The sequence below is a fragment of the Guillardia theta genome (assembly GCF_000315625.1).
Source record: "Guillardia theta CCMP2712 unplaced genomic scaffold GUITHscaffold_10, whole genome shotgun sequence".
NCBI lineage: Eukaryota > Cryptophyceae > Pyrenomonadales > Geminigeraceae > Guillardia > Guillardia theta.
This window is the reverse complement of record NW_005434664.1, coordinates 507,127-522,982: the sequence shown is the minus strand read 5'-3', so window position 1 is coordinate 522,982 and position 15,856 is coordinate 507,127. Positions and strand designations below refer to the sequence as shown.

At 55.9% G+C, this 15,856-nt stretch overlaps 5 protein-coding genes across 5 annotated transcripts; 2 read left to right on the top strand and 3 right to left on the bottom strand.

Moving 5' to 3' along the window:
• Positions 1-726: 726 nt before the first annotated feature.
• GUITHDRAFT_161436 (hypothetical protein) lies at positions 727-4,787 on the bottom strand (the record flags this gene model as incomplete). Its single annotated transcript, XM_005838759.1, has 8 exons — positions 727-851; positions 940-1,011; positions 1,159-1,363; positions 1,408-1,770; positions 1,845-1,921; positions 2,002-2,112; positions 2,237-2,305; positions 2,346-4,787. The coding sequence occupies 8 exons, from the start codon at positions 4,785-4,787 to the stop codon at positions 744-746; spliced, it is 3,447 nt and encodes a 1,148-aa protein (XP_005838816.1). The 3' UTR covers positions 727-743.
• A 996-nt stretch (positions 4,788-5,783) lies between these two features.
• On the top strand, positions 5,784-6,690 carry GUITHDRAFT_150825 (hypothetical protein). Its single transcript, XM_005838758.1, has one exon. It carries the CDS (start codon positions 5,849-5,851, stop codon positions 6,491-6,493), a length of 645 nt encoding a protein of 214 aa, XP_005838815.1. The 5' UTR covers positions 5,784-5,848; the 3' UTR covers positions 6,494-6,690.
• Positions 6,691-6,844: 154 nt separating this feature from the next.
• On the bottom strand, positions 6,845-8,248 carry GUITHDRAFT_102445 (hypothetical protein; the record flags this gene model as incomplete). Its single annotated transcript, XM_005838757.1, has 2 exons — positions 6,845-7,936; positions 8,048-8,248. The coding sequence occupies 2 exons, from the start codon at positions 8,246-8,248 to the stop codon at positions 6,845-6,847; spliced, it is 1,293 nt and encodes a 430-aa protein (XP_005838814.1).
• Positions 8,249-9,735: 1,487 nt separating this feature from the next.
• Positions 9,736-10,770, bottom strand: GUITHDRAFT_150824 (hypothetical protein; the record flags this gene model as incomplete). The annotated part of the gene is made up of 7 exons (XM_005838756.1): positions 10,732-10,770; positions 10,524-10,688; positions 10,359-10,478; positions 10,213-10,305; positions 10,120-10,170; positions 10,018-10,075; positions 9,736-9,967 (listed from the first exon to the last, which is right to left on the bottom strand). Coding segments are annotated over exons 2-7 (691 nt in total), but the record flags the coding sequence as incomplete, so codon positions are not given.
• Positions 10,771-13,360: 2,590 nt separating this feature from the next.
• GUITHDRAFT_102443 (hypothetical protein) lies at positions 13,361-15,800 on the top strand (the record flags this gene model as incomplete). Its single annotated transcript, XM_005838755.1, has 16 exons — positions 13,361-13,423; positions 13,461-13,580; positions 13,659-13,708; positions 13,745-14,008; positions 14,053-14,100; positions 14,146-14,234; positions 14,280-14,325; positions 14,372-14,420; positions 14,470-14,548; positions 14,595-14,762; positions 15,073-15,133; positions 15,178-15,315; positions 15,367-15,479; positions 15,547-15,575; positions 15,620-15,714; positions 15,764-15,800. 16 exons carry the CDS (start codon positions 13,361-13,363, stop codon positions 15,798-15,800), a joined length of 1,449 nt encoding a protein of 482 aa, XP_005838812.1.
• Between the last annotated feature and the right edge of the window lie 56 nt (positions 15,801-15,856).

The following is a 15,856-nucleotide window of genomic DNA, read 5'->3' as shown; positions in this document are numbered from 1 at the left end:
TAAACGGGGACTGTTGACCATTTCGGCGTGAAGCTTTAATTTCTGCTGTGAATCGAATTTCCGGCATCAGAAGCCTCTTCCAGAACATCCAGGAATACTTCATTCTGAGACTCTCGCGTCAATGCTTGAGAAGACAGCGTAGTTGGACAGATTTTAACATTGGGTATAATAATTATTTGGATTCAAGTTACTTCCTCCTCCTCCCCCCTCCTCCTCCTCCTCCTCCTCCTGTATTCATCTGCTTGTGCATTTGCTCCCTGGCTTTCTCCAGTCTGACCTCTTCGACTCGCAGATCAGCGACTTTGCGAGCGGCACGCAGGCTGACCTGGAGGCGGAGGTGAGAAAAGGCGGGAGAGATGAAAGAGTGAAGAGAAAGGAAACAGACAAGGCGGAGAAGAGAAGGAGAGGAGAGAAGGAGAGAAGAGAAGGAGAGGAGAGGAGATGGAGAGGGAGGAGTTGGAGAGGAGCGGAGGAAGCGAAGAGGACTGGAGCTTGGGTGTATTGACGGGCAGCAGGTGGCGGATCTGAGGACTAAGAATGTGATGCTGGAGGAGGAGGTCGAGGCTCTTCGAGCAGAGCTCATGAAGAAGTAAATGTGATCCCGAGGGAGTCAGGGCAGAGCAAGAGGACCAAACTTTAGTTGGGAGGGGAGGGAGGAGGAGAGAAGAAGGAGGGGAGGGAGGGGATGAGAGAGGAGAGGAAGACTCTGATGAGATGTATGGTATTGAATAGACTTGTTTATTTCACCTCCTCGTCTCTCTCGTTGGATATTTCAGTGTTGGTGTCTTCCTGCTCGCTGCTCCTGTGCCAGCCTTGACTCGCATACTTGTCTTCAACCTCCTCGCCGGAGTCTGTGCCGAGTCAGTGAGACAGCAGAGGAGAGAAGCTGGTGGAGGGGAGAGGAGGGAGAGGAGGGGGCAAGAGCAGGTCCATCATTACTGGTTTCTCTGCTGCTTCCTCCAGCCCTGCCGTGCCTGACTTCGCCTCCTCCAGCTCACGCGGGGCCTCCAGCTGTTGGCATGTATCAGTGATGGGTCAGGTAGAGGAGAGGAGGGAAGGAGCGGAGGGAGGGGAGGGAAGGAGAGGGAGGAGAGGGAGGGGAGGGAAGGAGAGGGAGGGGAGGGGAGGGGAGGGGAGGGGAGGGAGGGGAGGGTTCACTTCAGCACGAGCAGCAGGCTGATCACAGGCCACGTCCAGCACGACCAGTTCATCCTCGTCGCTTGACGTCGCGTCCTCACTAACACTGAGCGATCGCTGGGCAGTGCTCTGCTCTTTCACGTCCATGAGGTTGTGGAACTCGTTGTCCTCCTTCCCGCCTCCTCCTCGCCGCGTGTACTGCGTGCTCGGAACTTCCTCCTTGACTCTGCCATGCTAGATCAGCGGGTGAAAGCTCTTGCATCCAGACACCTCTGAGTATTCTCCTTCTCCTCCTCCTCCTCCTCCTCCTCCTCCTCAAGCTGCTGCTGCTGCTGCTGCATGTATTTTGCCTCCAGCCCCTCCAGTCTGCCCGCAGCCTTAGGACGAGGAAGTTTTGCGATGCCCGAGAGCTTTTTCGCAAGCTCCCGGGCGTCTTGAATTCTCTTCTGCCAGCTCTTCTCCTCTTCACCATCCCGCTTCACCATCCCCCCTATCTTCTCCTCTCCTCCCTTCTCCTCTCCTCTGCTCGTCTTCGTCTCTACGCTCTTGTCGCGCTGCTCGTCCTCAAACATCAGAGTTCGCGGCAACGACGTGAGATCTCTCGACCTCCACGTTGCTCGCGAGCTCTTCTTGCTGCTCCAAACACACACACACGAGATGCTCCATCAGCTCCCTCCTCTCTCCACACTTGTCTCCTCCTCGCGTACCTCTCCCTCTCCCTCACAGCAAACGGGCTCGTGACCTTGGACAACACTTCTTCCACATCGTGAATGGCAGCATGGACCTGCTTCCGACACTCAGCAATCTCCTCCTCCACCACCTCCTCCTCCTCCTCTTGTTGTCTTCTTCTTCCTCTCTCTTCACCTCGTTCAGGTTGCTTTCCATCTCCCCCAGGCCCGTCGCATGCTCAGCCACCTGCTGAGCTCTGCTCGGGTCGTAGGATGACGCAATGCTTCTCTCGTACTTGCCTCCAACCTTCACCTCGATCATTTCCTCTCCTCCCCTTCCCCTTCCCCTCCTCTCCCATCCTCTGTCCCCTCCTCCTCCTCCTCTGTGCCCTTCCTCCTCCTCCTCCCCTCCCCCTCCCCCTCCTTCTCACCTGCACAGTGGAAGCTGGTTCGGAGAGGCTCGGCGATTGATACTTCCCCCGAGACTCAGGGGTGACGAGCTGCTGACATGTCAGAGCAGCAAGAGGAGGAGTAGAGCACCTCAGCCAACGAAGAGAGCTCCTCTTCCCTCCTCTTCTTCTCTTCCTCTCCTCCGACGGAGCTGGAGGGAACGGATGACTTCGTCTCCTGGTCAGTACGGCTGCGGAGGAGGGAGTTCTCCTTCTCGAGGGCCTCCATTCTCGCCTTCAGCTCCCTCATCTCCTGCTCGAAGCTCGACAGCTTCGGCTCCTCTTCTCGCCTTTTCCTCGCTCTGCCGGATGCCCGCTTTCCTTCGTCCTCCCCAGCATCGGGGGCGTCGGGCGGGGGGAGGTCGAAGGACTCAGGAGCGCAGCGGTCGAAGCAGGTCTGCTGGAGCTTGTTGCGGATCGAAGGGTCAGCGCCCTTGGAGAGGAGGTAGTGGCCGAGAGAGAAGTACTTGAGGGCGAAGCAGAAATGCAGGCAGGTGTCGCCCCTCCTGTTCTGATGGTTCACGTCGCACCTCCTCCTCAGCGCCTCCTTCACGATCCTCTTGTGGTTGTTCTGGCAAGCCACGATCAGCACTGTGTTCCCTTCCTCGTCCTCCGCGTCCACCGGCACCCCCTTGTCCAGCAGCGCCACCACATCCTCCCTCCTGTTGTGCCTCGCCTTGCTCAGCAGCACATGCACGTTGAGCATCGAGAGATCCGGCGCATCGCGTCCTCCTGGTCCGCGGGCTGTGGCAGGGCCAGCAGGCACAGGAGCGAAGCTCGTGCTCCTGACCGGTCGGGATGTTGTCGCTCCTGACCTTCCGGCCGCTTCCTGCTCATCTCCGACCCCTTCGAGCAGGCGAGCAGTGGCGAGGCCATGGCTCGCGGCTGGTCGGAGGGGCAGCGAGAGGTTCGTGCTCCTTCCTTGCTCGCTGTCGCCGGTCTCGGGCCTCTGCCAGTCGCGAGCGGTGAAGGGGAGGGCGGCGGACTCGCCGGGAGTCTCCTCGGAAAAGAAGGTCCTGGTCAAGATCGCGTGCTGGATGGCGACGCCCCACATGCGAAGAGCAGGAGCATTGAGAGCCTCCAGCTCGAGCCTCTGCTTCCCCTTCAGCTCGAGAGCCAGCCGCAGGTGCCGCTGCGACTCTTCCCCGGCATGCGCGAACTCACCGACGGCAAGGTCGCCGGGCAGGACGAGCTGGACGTTGAGGAGAGAGAGAAAGTACTTGCGGTCGTCCGGGGAGGCGACGGGGCCCCAGGAGAGCGAGTCTGCGCTCGAAGACATCTTGAAGAACATCAGCTGGACCGGGCGACCGCGGGAGCTGTACTTGAGGAGGGGCCCTCCTTGCATGGCGCCGGCCATGCACTCTCTCCTCTCCTCGTCTGTAAGGCTCTGCACGTGTCGCTTCCACGTCGAGTCGAGGGGGGTGGAGGCTTGGTTGTAGTTGGTCTCGTCACTGTCCTCGTCCTCCTCTGCGAATCTGATCGTGGCGTTCTTCCTCCGGTCTGGTTCAGCATCATTCTTCGAGGCCCCGCCTTTCAACTTAGAGGATCCTTTACCATCCCCCTCCTCCCCCTCCTTCTTGGCCAGCCCTTCTCTCGCCGTCTGCATGCCTCCGGCCTTCTCTAGCACATTTCGGAACGTGAGCGCGCGGGCAGTCATGGCGGAGGGGATGGAGATTTTCGGGATCGCCGGCTTCCTGCCGCTTCCCTGCTGGGCATCTTGAGCCTCCTCCTTGTCCTCGGCAGCGGCTGGAGGAGGAGCGACGGGTGAGGGTACGAGAATGGAAGTCTTGGCGAAGAGGTGGCGGGCGAATAGCGAGGTGAGATGTGCTTTCCTCTTCATCTCTGACGCTGCTGGTCGGATCAGCAGCGGGCCGAACAGCTGGGCAAGAGCGTCGATCCTGGTCTCAAGCCCGTCTTGATAGAAGGCCTCATGCTCCACAGAGACAGCAAGCACGAGCTCGCGCAGGGATCGGAGGAAGGAGAGGTTTTCCGCGGGCAATGCGTGCGTGATGCTGCGCAGGCGCTCGTGTCTCTCCTTGTCGTCGGACAGGGAGCAAGCATCCATGATCTCGTCCCTCAGCATGGAGGTGCACACGGCTTCCTCCTTGTCGCGCAGGAAGTAGACGATGAGCGAGGCGATCGCGTGAGGGTCTTGTGGCGGCATGCCGGGAGCATGGCCGTCACTTTCAAAGTGCTTCAGCACCTCCGCGGCTTGTTCCACAGGCCTCACTTCCTCGAAGATTCCGCGGACGTTGCCTGCTACCTGAGCGAGGGAGACGATGGCGGCTATGATGGTCTCTGCCTCTGCCTTGATCTTCTTGGCATGTTTTTCAGTCTTGCGCTCGATCCGATTGTTCTCCTGGTTTTCCATCCCCTCCCTGGCGTTTGTCTTCTCCTTGCCGCGACTTGATCCCGAGGCAGGAGAGTCGTTCCTTCCGAGACCAAGCGGATCATTCGCTTCGTCATGCTTGTCGATCTTGTTCTTGGGCTCGTCCGAGGAAGCTTTCTTGGATGACTTCTTTAGCAGCCCCATAGTCCTGGCTGGAGCGAGATCTTCAAATCACCGGACTGTCGGCCATCCCTCTTGTTTCAGGCTGAAGGATGATAGTTCACGCGAGTTTCCATGTCTCTCCTTGACCTCAACTGCCATGTATTGCTCCTGCTCCTGTTCTGCACCAAACCGTGTTCCTATTCTTTGCCCTTGCGTGCTCTACCAACCTGAAACACTCGTCCGACACATCGTCCCTGCCCTCCTCCACCTCCACCAACTCCTTGACTACCAGTTTCCTTCTTCTCTCATGCACTCCTTACAGTGCTCCTCTGCTCGTCTCCTGGCCCTCCTCCTCCTCGCCTCCTCTCTGCTACCTTCCTCCTCGCCTCCTTCGCTTTCGCTTGTGAACTTCAAACGGCCCTGACAGCCGAAGGAAAAAGAGATATGGTTATGAGGGCGATGATGCATGGCTGGGGAATGAGGGAGATGAGCGTGGATCTGAGGGTAGGGGTGGTTTACTGGAAGTGAGGGGGTAGGGCAAGGGAATTGGGGGTGATCAGAATAGAAAAAGACCCCACCTCTGTCTTCTTCATTGCTCTGTTGGGGAAATACAGGGGTAGGGTAGTGGCAGTGCATTGCGTCATCGATGAGGACGAATGCAGGGGGAGAGGAAAGGGAAGAGGGCGAGGAGGGAGGGTGAAGGAGGAAGTGACCAGGTACGACGACATGTGTGGAAGAGTAGATCAGACAGGATAAACCGGCAGAGCACAGGGACAAGGAGACGTGAAAAATGAAGCCTTGGCTGTTTTTTTATCAGCAAAGGCAAAAAGAATTCGCATTAGCCATGATGAAAGCCCAGAGGATAGAGCAGTAATGATGAAAGCCCAGAGGATAGAGCAGTAATGATAGCAGCAATGAGTTTTAGTGTTGTAGGATTTCTTCGGTGAGCTGGTGAGCAGAAATAACGGGAAATATTTTGGTTTTCAAACTTATTCCCTTGGAGAGACAAAATGATCTGACTTGTGTCTGTTTTCCTACAGTGGGACAGCCTTCTAACATTCAACTCCGCCAACAGCCAATCCCAGACTCTGTGCATTGACCCCATGGCTTCTCGCTTTCTTCTTGTTATCACTGTTTTGATCTTGAGTCACCAACCTCACCTTGCTCACGGAGAGCCTTCGCTTGAGTGCTTTGATGGTCCTTTCGAGAGCGTGTTGCTGGATGGATGCGTCGATGATTGTAGAAGTTTTGAGACTCTAGAGGAGGCGGAGCAGCACTGCAATGCTCTGGCAGATTGCGGTGGCATTACCAAGACAGCGTACGGCGACAGCGAAGCGATCTCTCTAGGGGTGGGTCTGTATGAAGTTCGTTCAGGGCCTGGCATCCAGCAGCAGGTGGGCGACACCACCTGGATCAAGCAAGATGGATGCGGTAACCAAGGTGGGAGAGGCTCCTACGGCAACGGAGAGTACGCGGGAGACTCGCAGAGGATCTCGGGGTATGACAGGGCAGAGAGATGGAACGAGTCGCTGGAAGCCGTGTCGGACGGATACAGCCGAGCAGTCAGTCAGATGTTCTGGATGGCTCTCTTCCTGTGCTTTTGTGCAGCGCTCGTCTTCGTCTCTTACCGGAGAGGCGATCAGTTCACTGTCGACTTCGTTGACAATGCCCGGGAGAGGATCAAGACGTTTGTTCAGAAGCGAGGCCCGCGCATCAACAGCGGCGACGGTTCATACCAGAGCATCTGATGATCTCATGTTCACATCTTTCAGTTAAAGGCTCTAGTTTTCTGAACAGCAGCTCATCCTTAATGCATCTTTCGCTGACTTGATGGCGCGACTTCTACCTCACGGATTTTTCGGGGCCTTTTTAACATTTGAAATGAGTCTAAAGTGTTGGGGCTATGCGTCTCTGTCACTGTGATCAGTAAAATTGCATTTTGACGACTGGCTGTGTGTCGTTCTTTCATTCACAATACCTTCTATTCAATCATCCTCTCTTCACATCACTTTCCGTCGATCATAGAGCACAAGTTTGTGGAGTTCCCATTCATCGACAGATGTCAACCTCACATATCTCTGTACAGTCTGTAAACGTGTCTATCGGGTCTTGCCCACAACTCCTGCCCCTGTTTTCCGTCTCTTCTCCTGATGACCAACGATTGTCTGTTGAAGCTTGTGCACCTCACCTGCCACATCCGACGGCTCTTGAGTTCCCGGTGAGACATGCGAGGCAGGAAAAATGTTCACTTCCTCCATCTCGCATTCTGAATCTGATAGATTCTGTTCGAAAGCCTCGTGATGCAAACCCACTTGCTGACACCTGGTCAAGGTTTCTTGACAGAGATCCTTTAGCTTCTGTATGTCCTGATACGCATGCAGCTGATCATCGGATAACGTTCTCCTTGTGACTGCTTCATTTATTCGCTGCTCCCACTCAGACAATTGATTCAGATGTTTGCCGATGGATCTGAGCTCATTCTGGAATCGAGTTCGATCAGTGTCCGTCATTCTCTTCTTCATTACTTCCGAGCTTCCACCAACAGAAACGTTGATGGAATAGTTTGCTGCTGGCAGCCCGAAATCTCTCGCAAACTGCTCGACGTTCTCCTCCTCAGAATGCTCATTGTCACTATCGTCATCAACGAGATCGTCGAAGCTCATCGGTTGTTCAGGGTTGCAAGCCTTTTCCTCGCTCTCACGTTCTGCTTGCTGCTCTGCGGCGTTCTCCTCTAGCATCGAGAATACTGGAAAGTCCAGAGAGTCTTCGAGGCGCCTTCGAAACGAGAGGACGTAAGTGCGCATTGACCCAGTGTGCTTAGAGCTGATTTGCAGTGTCTTCCTTGCAGCTTTTGAGAGCTCTCTTCTTTGAACTTCATCCAATCGAGATATCACCTGCTCATTGATGTGATTGTTTCTAGATGGCTCAGAACCTGTCGATCTTGTCACATAACTCAAGCCCAGGTTCAGACTCTTATATTTGGCGCCATGCTCAGTAGCCCAGGACTTGAGCATAGATCTAAATTCATCCCGTAACAGCTTAGCGTATCGAACTGGAGGGGGGAGAGGCTTATCTGACTTCAGCCCGGTTCCCAGCAATAAAATTTCATCTAGATTCTCTACTACACAGTTTCGAAAAGACGCTGACCTGCAGAACACAAAGTCTGTCAACTTGAAGGCGTAGTAACGCTCCTGCAACACAAAGATCGATCAGAGGGTGACAAGAGAAGGCAATCTATTTGAAAGTTCTATCTCAACTACACAGACAAGACCAGGGAGGTACCTTCACCCTCGTCCTCTCACCTTGCAGTTGGAGCACCGAAGGTGGCGAAGGAGGACCCCGAACGCCAAGGGGCCAGCAGTGGAAGGGCCATCCTTGACGAACCTCTTGAGGGTGGAGCAGGCAGCCTTGAACTCTCGCTCGGAAGCTTCTCTGCTCTCCTCCTCTCCTCCTCTCACTCGTCGCATGTGCCCCCCTACAGTTTTCCTCAGCTCATCCTCCATGCTCAGTCGCTGATTAATAATCATCGCCCTCATATTTCACTCATCGCCCTCGTTCCCTCATCTCATTCCCGAGGCGGCCCGCAGGGCGGCCCGGCGCTCTAAATCGGCTGCACCGTCGCCATGTTTGCGGTATGAATGTCGAAAGAGACAAGGGAGGAGGAGGGAAGAGGAGGAGGAGGAGGAGGAGGAGGAGGAGGAGGAGGAGGAGGAGGAGGAGGAGGAGGAGGAGGAGGAGGAGGAGGAGGAGGGAAGAACACTGGCACAGGCTGAAAGAAGAGCGAAGAGAGACGGGCGCGGGGAGAACTTGGGGAAGGCAGAACGCGGCAGAAGGGAGAAGAAAAAAGAGAAGGGAAAGGAGACGGGAGGAGCTGATCGAGACTCGCAGCTCCTCCGAATGACTCAGCTCAAGAATGTCAACGTTTACATCAGGATCGACCCTACAGGAGCAGGTCCCATGAGCAGGTGCGGCGGCCACCTTCACTCTCCGCGATCTCTTGCGCTGACGAAGTTGTGTTGATGTAGCCTCGAAGAAGCGGAGGAGGAGGCGTACAGGAACGATTGCGGCATGTCATGGGACGCCGCGCCGAAGTGAAGGCGATGAAGTAGAATAAGGATGAACATGATGTGAGGAGGCAGTGAATTGTGGTATTAGCTTATATCCTCAGCCTCCTTTACTTGCGAAGCAGTTTCACTTGCAGCGTTGACCCGTACGTGCCAATGTCCTCTGGACATCTGTTGTGCAGCATGTTGCAAACATGATCAGCCTGGAGGAGCAGCAGGGTCAGGATGGGAAGGACTGGCAACAAGTCACCGATGCTCTGCTCGTGAAGCTGACTGTCGCTCGACCGTAAGAGTCACCTGCGTCATGACAAGCTTATCAGCTCTCGTTGCTGTAGGGGCGAGCTGACCTGTCTCCTCGTCGAAGTGCACCTCAACTTTCTTGATGCTGCCCCTGCTCTCCCCGAGCAAAGACTGCAGGAATCTCTCCAGCTTCTCGTCGTCGACGTCGGGATTCAACCCCACTATCCTCACACTGAACACCTGCGAGCGCGATCAGAGGCAACAAGAGCGAGCTACTGTCTCGTCTACATCTTCCTCCACGTATCGAGACAGGATTTCCTCAGCAACCATGCGAGCATCGACAATAGGCGCGTTCAGCTCCGGAATGACGACCGGAAGCTTGGGGACGTCTTGGTTTGGCTAAAAGGCTGCATGAGAGAGAAAGAGAGAGAGGGAGGGAGGGAGGGAGCAAGCAGTGGTATGAGCTCACATCATGGAGAATGCGAGGACGCTTGCTGCTCGGCTCAAAGTCCCACTTGTTCTCTGCCGTTGGGACCTCCACCACCCGCGCGAGGCTGCTCCCGGCCTCTCTCTCAACCTCAAGGTTCCTCGGCCTGCGAGAGCCCGAGGCTGGCTGAGTCACGGGCTTGGAGGCTTCAGCTTGCGCGAGGACCGCGAGCTTCTTCTCGATCTCCGCCTCCACATCTTCTGATCCCACGACATCTGCTGTCATGATGGAACTCGCGTCGACAGCTCCTTCCCCCTTGACGTGATCAGCGTCAGAAAAGCTTTGCGACTCCTCTGATCGGTTGTGCTTGAAGTACTCCAGCGACTTGAGCTCAACCTCAGGCATGGGAAAGTTGCGGCCCGTGAGTCCCAGCAGCTTCCTCCGCTGCATCGCCAGCGTCCCCGTCACGTCCTGCAAGGGGTTGACCGAGACTGGCAGGCAGGAGTCAGCAGTGCGAGGGCAAGTAAGACAGGAAGCTTACTCTGCTTCGACCTCTCGGTGTACGATTCGATCCATTCCTTGTCCTGCTCCTCCAGACCCTGCCGGGCCGTCAGTCTCCTCCTCCCTCTGCCTCCTCGTCTTCCTTGAGCGCCCCTGACTGGGCCAACCTCGACACGTTGAAGAAAGTCCCGCCCTGCCAGCCGGTTGGAACGAGAGACGCGAGGGGTCAGGGCACCTGAATGCCGATGGTGGTGAACCAGTCGGACCGGGAGAGCGTCCTCTTGTCGAGGCTTGAGAAGTAGGTGTCGTCTCGGAGCGACTGGATGGCCTGTGGTGATGCGACGAGGGTAAGGAGAGGAGGGGGAGGAGGGGGAGAGGCACCAGCCGGATAGCTTGCATGTCGAAGGATTTCTGCTTCTCAATCTCCACGCGTTGCGCCAGGTCTCTCTCGACCTCCTCGGGGTCCATCCCTTCCTCGGCCTTGAGCCGCAGCTTGTAGTGCTGCATCTGCCCGTCAGCCCGAGACTGGAGCAGCAGGCGCCTCGCCTGTATCAGAGCGGTCGCTCCTGCCTCGTAGTCTTCCGTCCTCTTGATGATCCACTTGCTCGACTGAGCGTCGGTCACCAACTCCGCCCGGTACTCGTCGGCTCTCTGCAGGAAGGCGTTGGAGAGCAGCCCGTAGTAAACCTGGTTGTTGGGCTCCATCATGACCTGACCTTCAGTCAGCCCCGTCATGCGCCCCGTCTCTTCTCACGGCTTGTCGCAGCTCCTCCACAGCAACACTCCCGTTCTTCTCGCACCGCAGCATGTAGACGGCGTGAACGTACTTAACGTACGCGCTCGCCGGGTCGAGCCGGACCGCCTGGTATCATAGTCACTGAGCCATCACCGCAGGGAGTGCGCGCACGTGGCGAACGATGGGAGTGATGTGACTGAAGGGGTTCTCTTCGGCGAAGGAGTACTCGGCGCGACTGAGCCACTGAGAGAGTTTGATGGCTGCGATGTTGGCGAACGAGTGACCTGCTGCCAGTCAGCCGGCCTGACACCTGCAGACTCCTTGCACCGTCTTGAGGATCGATAGCAACGACTCTACGGAAGAGCATCTCAGCCTTGTTCAAGTCCTGATGCCCTGAGGTGAGACGAGAGCGAGAGACGGTCGGTCACCTTGCTGGAGTGAAAGATAGAGTTGCCGAGGCCCTTGCGCCAGCATCAAACCGTTGAAACCTCCTTCCTCTCTCCCTCCCTCTTCTTTCCTTTCATTTCTCTCTTCACCTCCTTCCTCTCTCCCTCCCTCTCCTTTCATCTTCCTCTTCACCTTCTCACCTTCAAAGCGTCTGAATTCCTCGGCTCCAACTTCGATGCTTTCAAGAAGATGCGGAAGACGACTTCGGAGATGCTCGAGGGACGGAAGTCTTCCATGTCCAAGAGAGGTTCGATGCCTCGTATAGACTCGCGCACAACTTCAGACTCGTCGTCCTCTTCATCTTCTTTTCTCTTTTCCCTATTCCTGTGACCTGTCACGCGCTTCAAGGCCGCAACGGCATCGTCCTCACCAGCTCCGCACACTTGGCTGATCCAAAGACGATAACATGCTTCCATACCTGCACAGGTAGTGGACAAGACTGGACCTGTTTAGCAATCTCCCCCACTCCGTCGTCTCATACATTTCCTTCGAGCAGCGGGTCAGGAAGAAGCAGCAGCGGCAGGCAGCGAACCGCAATGGCCTTGCGATAGAGTTTTCCTCCGTGAAGATGAGACTTCTCATTCATCTCCTCGACGTCTGTGCAGAAGCTAGCATACTCTGCCTGCAGCAACGCATGTCAGGGTCTGCCGCGTCTCCCTCAACGTCCAACTTTGATCTCAGGATGGAGTCCCGGGTCAACCTCTATCGCTCGCTTGTACTGCAGGCTTTCATCAGGGCAGACAGCCTCACCAACGGCAGCGCACGAGAGCAGAGGCGGCGAAGTTCTTGTGCCTCCTCTTCATCAGCTCAGCAAGAGCGGTAAGGAGCAGCGGGCTCGAGGGCTCGAGAACGTACGCGTCCCTCAGGACCTTCTCCGCCGCATCTTCACGTTCCTCGTCGAGCTGCGGTTCTCAAGGGTCAACGCGGCTTCGTCTACATCCTCCACCCACATAGACGCTGGCCAGCAAGGCTGAGCTCAAGCTCTGATTAGGTCTCAACTCGATGGCCCTCAGGAGCAGTCGTTTCCCCTGCTCAGTATCCGCTTCCTGCCCCATTTGCAGCGACTGCGTGGTGCCGAGGAGTCAGCGACTCCGACGTCCTCCGATCCTCTCACCAGCATCGCAGCGTCATGGCAGACTTTGGGGTCCTCCTGCCAAGAAGTCGTTCAGGCCGTTGGTTGCCACAGAATCAGAGCTCCGACAGGAAACTTCCTAGCGACGTCCTCGACGCTTGCACGAGCTTCCTCCATGTCTCCGGCGCACAACCTGAGGTAGACGATGCCACACCTTGAATCTTTCTCAGCAGCTCCTCCCACAGAGAGCAGACAAGTGACCATGGCTTCGTGAAGCTTGGTTCCAACTCGCACGACCGTTTTAGATGGTACTCTGCTTCCACAAAGTTCTGACTGCATTGCAGGTGCAAAATGCCCAGAGAGTGATGTATGCTGAAACATTCATCAAAACCACATGGTCGTGCAACTAAAATGGGTACCGCGCGCTACTTGGAAACATCTTTACAGCTTTGCACAACAAATCAAAAGCCTGTTGGACGTATCTTCGTTTGGATGACAACAGCCATGCGTTCTCTACTATCATTCTGTGCACCAAAATCACTCCCGACACACGGATATCAGAACGCCTACGTCTCGTTGGCGTCCAAGCTTCCCTGCAGGAGCTGCTGGCAGAAGGTCACAGCCGACTGTTCGACCTCATCGCCGCCTCCTCGCAATCGCCGGGCAGGGCCTGTTGGAATGGAACTTGTCCTAAGATCCGCCCAACGAGCAGGAGGAGGGAGCAGCGAGGCACTGTCTCTTTCACCTTGTGTGGATTCATCTGTTCCATGGAAGAGGAGGAGAGCCGTGACAACGACAACCACCGCATCGCTCGCTCGCATGCTCTCTGTTCCCGTTGCTACTCTTCATGCAGGGTCATGCGATACGCTCGTCGTGTCAAGAAGCATCAGCTCTCAACCTCTTGCCTTCTTCGCATTCATAGGCAGCAGCTTCTTCCCTCCTCCTCCTCCTCCTCCTCCTCCTCCTCCTCCTCCTCCTCCTCTCTCCCCCTCCCCCCCCTCCTCAGCCTCCCGTCCCGTCCATCGGGGAGTCGCAGTATCAGTCGAGTAGATCAAAAATCTAGATAAATCACAAATCTAGATCAAGATCTAGAACACACGAAGCCCTGCCAACTAGCTAGAGATCGCCATGGCAGTCGAAGCCATGGCGATGGCGATGGCGGGGATGATGGCGGGGAAGATGATGATGACGGTGAGAGATCCGAAGAGAAATTGCTGTTGATGTCCAGACCAACAGCTTCTGCTCGCTCGTGATGATCATCCCCCTCACGCTCCTGCCGAGTGTTGGGAAGTTTTGCGTTGCTGACCGGGATTCACAGAGGCAGAACGTTGAGCCATACATGGATGAGGTCTTTCACATTCCTCAGACACAAGCTTACTGCAGGTCTACGAGTCTCCTATGCTACACGTGCTGACGCTGGTTGCAGGGGAGAGTTTTCTTCCTGGGATCCCAAGATCTCGACGTAGCAGGCAAATGGTGAGTGGGCCGAGTGTCTAAGACGCGAGCTGGCAGGCTGCCCGGGCTATACTGGATGTCCCTCGCGCTCTTGCCTGCCTCCAACGCCTTCACGTCTCTGCTTCGATCTCTGCGATGGTTGGAATTGGAACCGAGCAAGGCCACGTCGTCCGGGCTTCTGCCAGGCCTCGGCTGCGATGTGGAGGAGCTAAGGACTTTCAACTTGTTTGTCGGCGTCCTGACCGCAGGAGTTGTGTGCATGCTCGTGAAGCGAGTGAACGGCTCGCACGATCTTTCAAGGGGCAGCACGCTGCTGAGGTGGTCAGAGCATCGCGATGATTCGCAATGATGGTGGTCTGCGGCAGGGTTGCAGTTGTGATATTCTTTCCCGTCCAGTTCTCGTCCTACTTCCTGTAACCTGCTCTCCTCCTCTCTCTGCTCTCTAATATCTCTCATAGCTTCTACACGGATGCCATAGCAACTCTCATGACTCTCGTGACCTACGAGCGTCTTCTTGCTCGCAGAACGCTGCAGGCCGCCATGTCCGGTCTGTCGCTTTCACACATGTTTCGACGTGTTGAAGCGTGTCTAGGAGCGCTGGCAATCTTCTGTCGTCAGACGTGTGTGATCTGGACTGGGTGAGTAGACGTTGGGAGGTGAGCGATGGGTCTGAGCGAGCTGCAGGTTTGGGCTGGGGGTGCTGGTGTTGCAGGAGTTTGGCAGTACTCAGGAGGTCAAGCTCTGCTCCGCGTGATGCTGACAGCTGAAAGAGATTCACGCAGGACAACAAGAACTTGTTGGAGGAAGTGATCAGCATCATCAGGCTCCTCTGCGTGTGGAAGAACCTAAGGAGGGTGTTGGGTGCGAACTCATCGAGACTGTCGGGCTGGTTGAAACTCTTTTACAGCACATTCGCTTCCCCTGCTGCTGGTCTTGCTGGGATTTCTTGTTTTCGTGTACAAGAACGGAGGATTCGCTGTGGGAGACAAGTGGCTCGCCTCCTCTCCTCGTCTTGACCCTCACTTAGCATTCGGCAGGAGCAATCATGAAGTTGGACTTCACCCTATGCAAGCGTGTAAGCGGCTCCGATCCCTCGTCGACTTTGACAGATTTCAACTCGCTAGTTTACTTGAGTTCCTTTGCTTGGCTGGTGTCTTCTCCCTTCCACATCTTCTCGCCTTCGTTACGGAACTTCATCTCAGCAATCAGGCAACCAAACCTGTTCCTTGTCGCCATTGAAACCTTTCCACAGAACCAATTTTTTCCTTACATGTTCCAGTCTTGCCGCTATTGTTTACTTGATACACAATTTCACATACGCACATCCCTTCCTTCTCTCTGGTATTCTTGCCAGCTGCACCTTTGGATCTCTAACGAGTTCCAAGACAACAGGCACTACGTCTTTTACATCTGGAAGAATGTCTTCAGAAGCCGGACTTGGCCTCGGTAAGTTGAAGAGAAGGGCGATAACGACACTGAGGGTCTTGTAGGTATGCTCTCGCTCCCTTCTACATGTACTCTGTCAGTGCCGACGAGTTCTCCCCGACTGTGACAAGTGAAGGGATCGAGCAGGTGTACTCGACTTACAGTCTCCTTCGCTGCCGTCGGAGTTCAGTCTGGGTCACGTGGTCCGACTAGCCTCTTGCCTGCGAGCTGCTCCAACTCGCTGCTCTCTCCAGGTTTCTCTTCTGCTCCGTCCTGACGGTGATCCCCACCGGCTTGTTGGAGCCCCGATACTTCATCATCCCCGTCACTTTCCTGCTCATTCATCTGCCGCCTGACGATCAAGGAGGTACAGGCCTCTATCTTTCCCTTCCTCCCACCATCTTCTCCTCTGCCCTCCTGACACAAATGTGCAGCAGGAGGCCGCAGAGCGCAGAAGGGAGAGGTAACGAGAGGCTGATACATTGCCGTCTCAAATATCCCTTGCAGCAGACGCGCCGAGACATGCCGGCATGGCTCACTCTGGCAGCGTACACGTTGGTGAACGCTGTTTACCTCTACGTCTTCTTGTTCCGAACCTTCAGGTCAGACTTTGTCCTGTCCCTCAAGGTTGCAAGCAAGCATGTCCTACAGGTGGCCGGATGGTTCTGTAGCTCGTTTCATGTGGTAGACGCGGCCGATCGACCGGTCCACCCTCATGGAGCCTCGGGCCTCCGGCGACGCGCG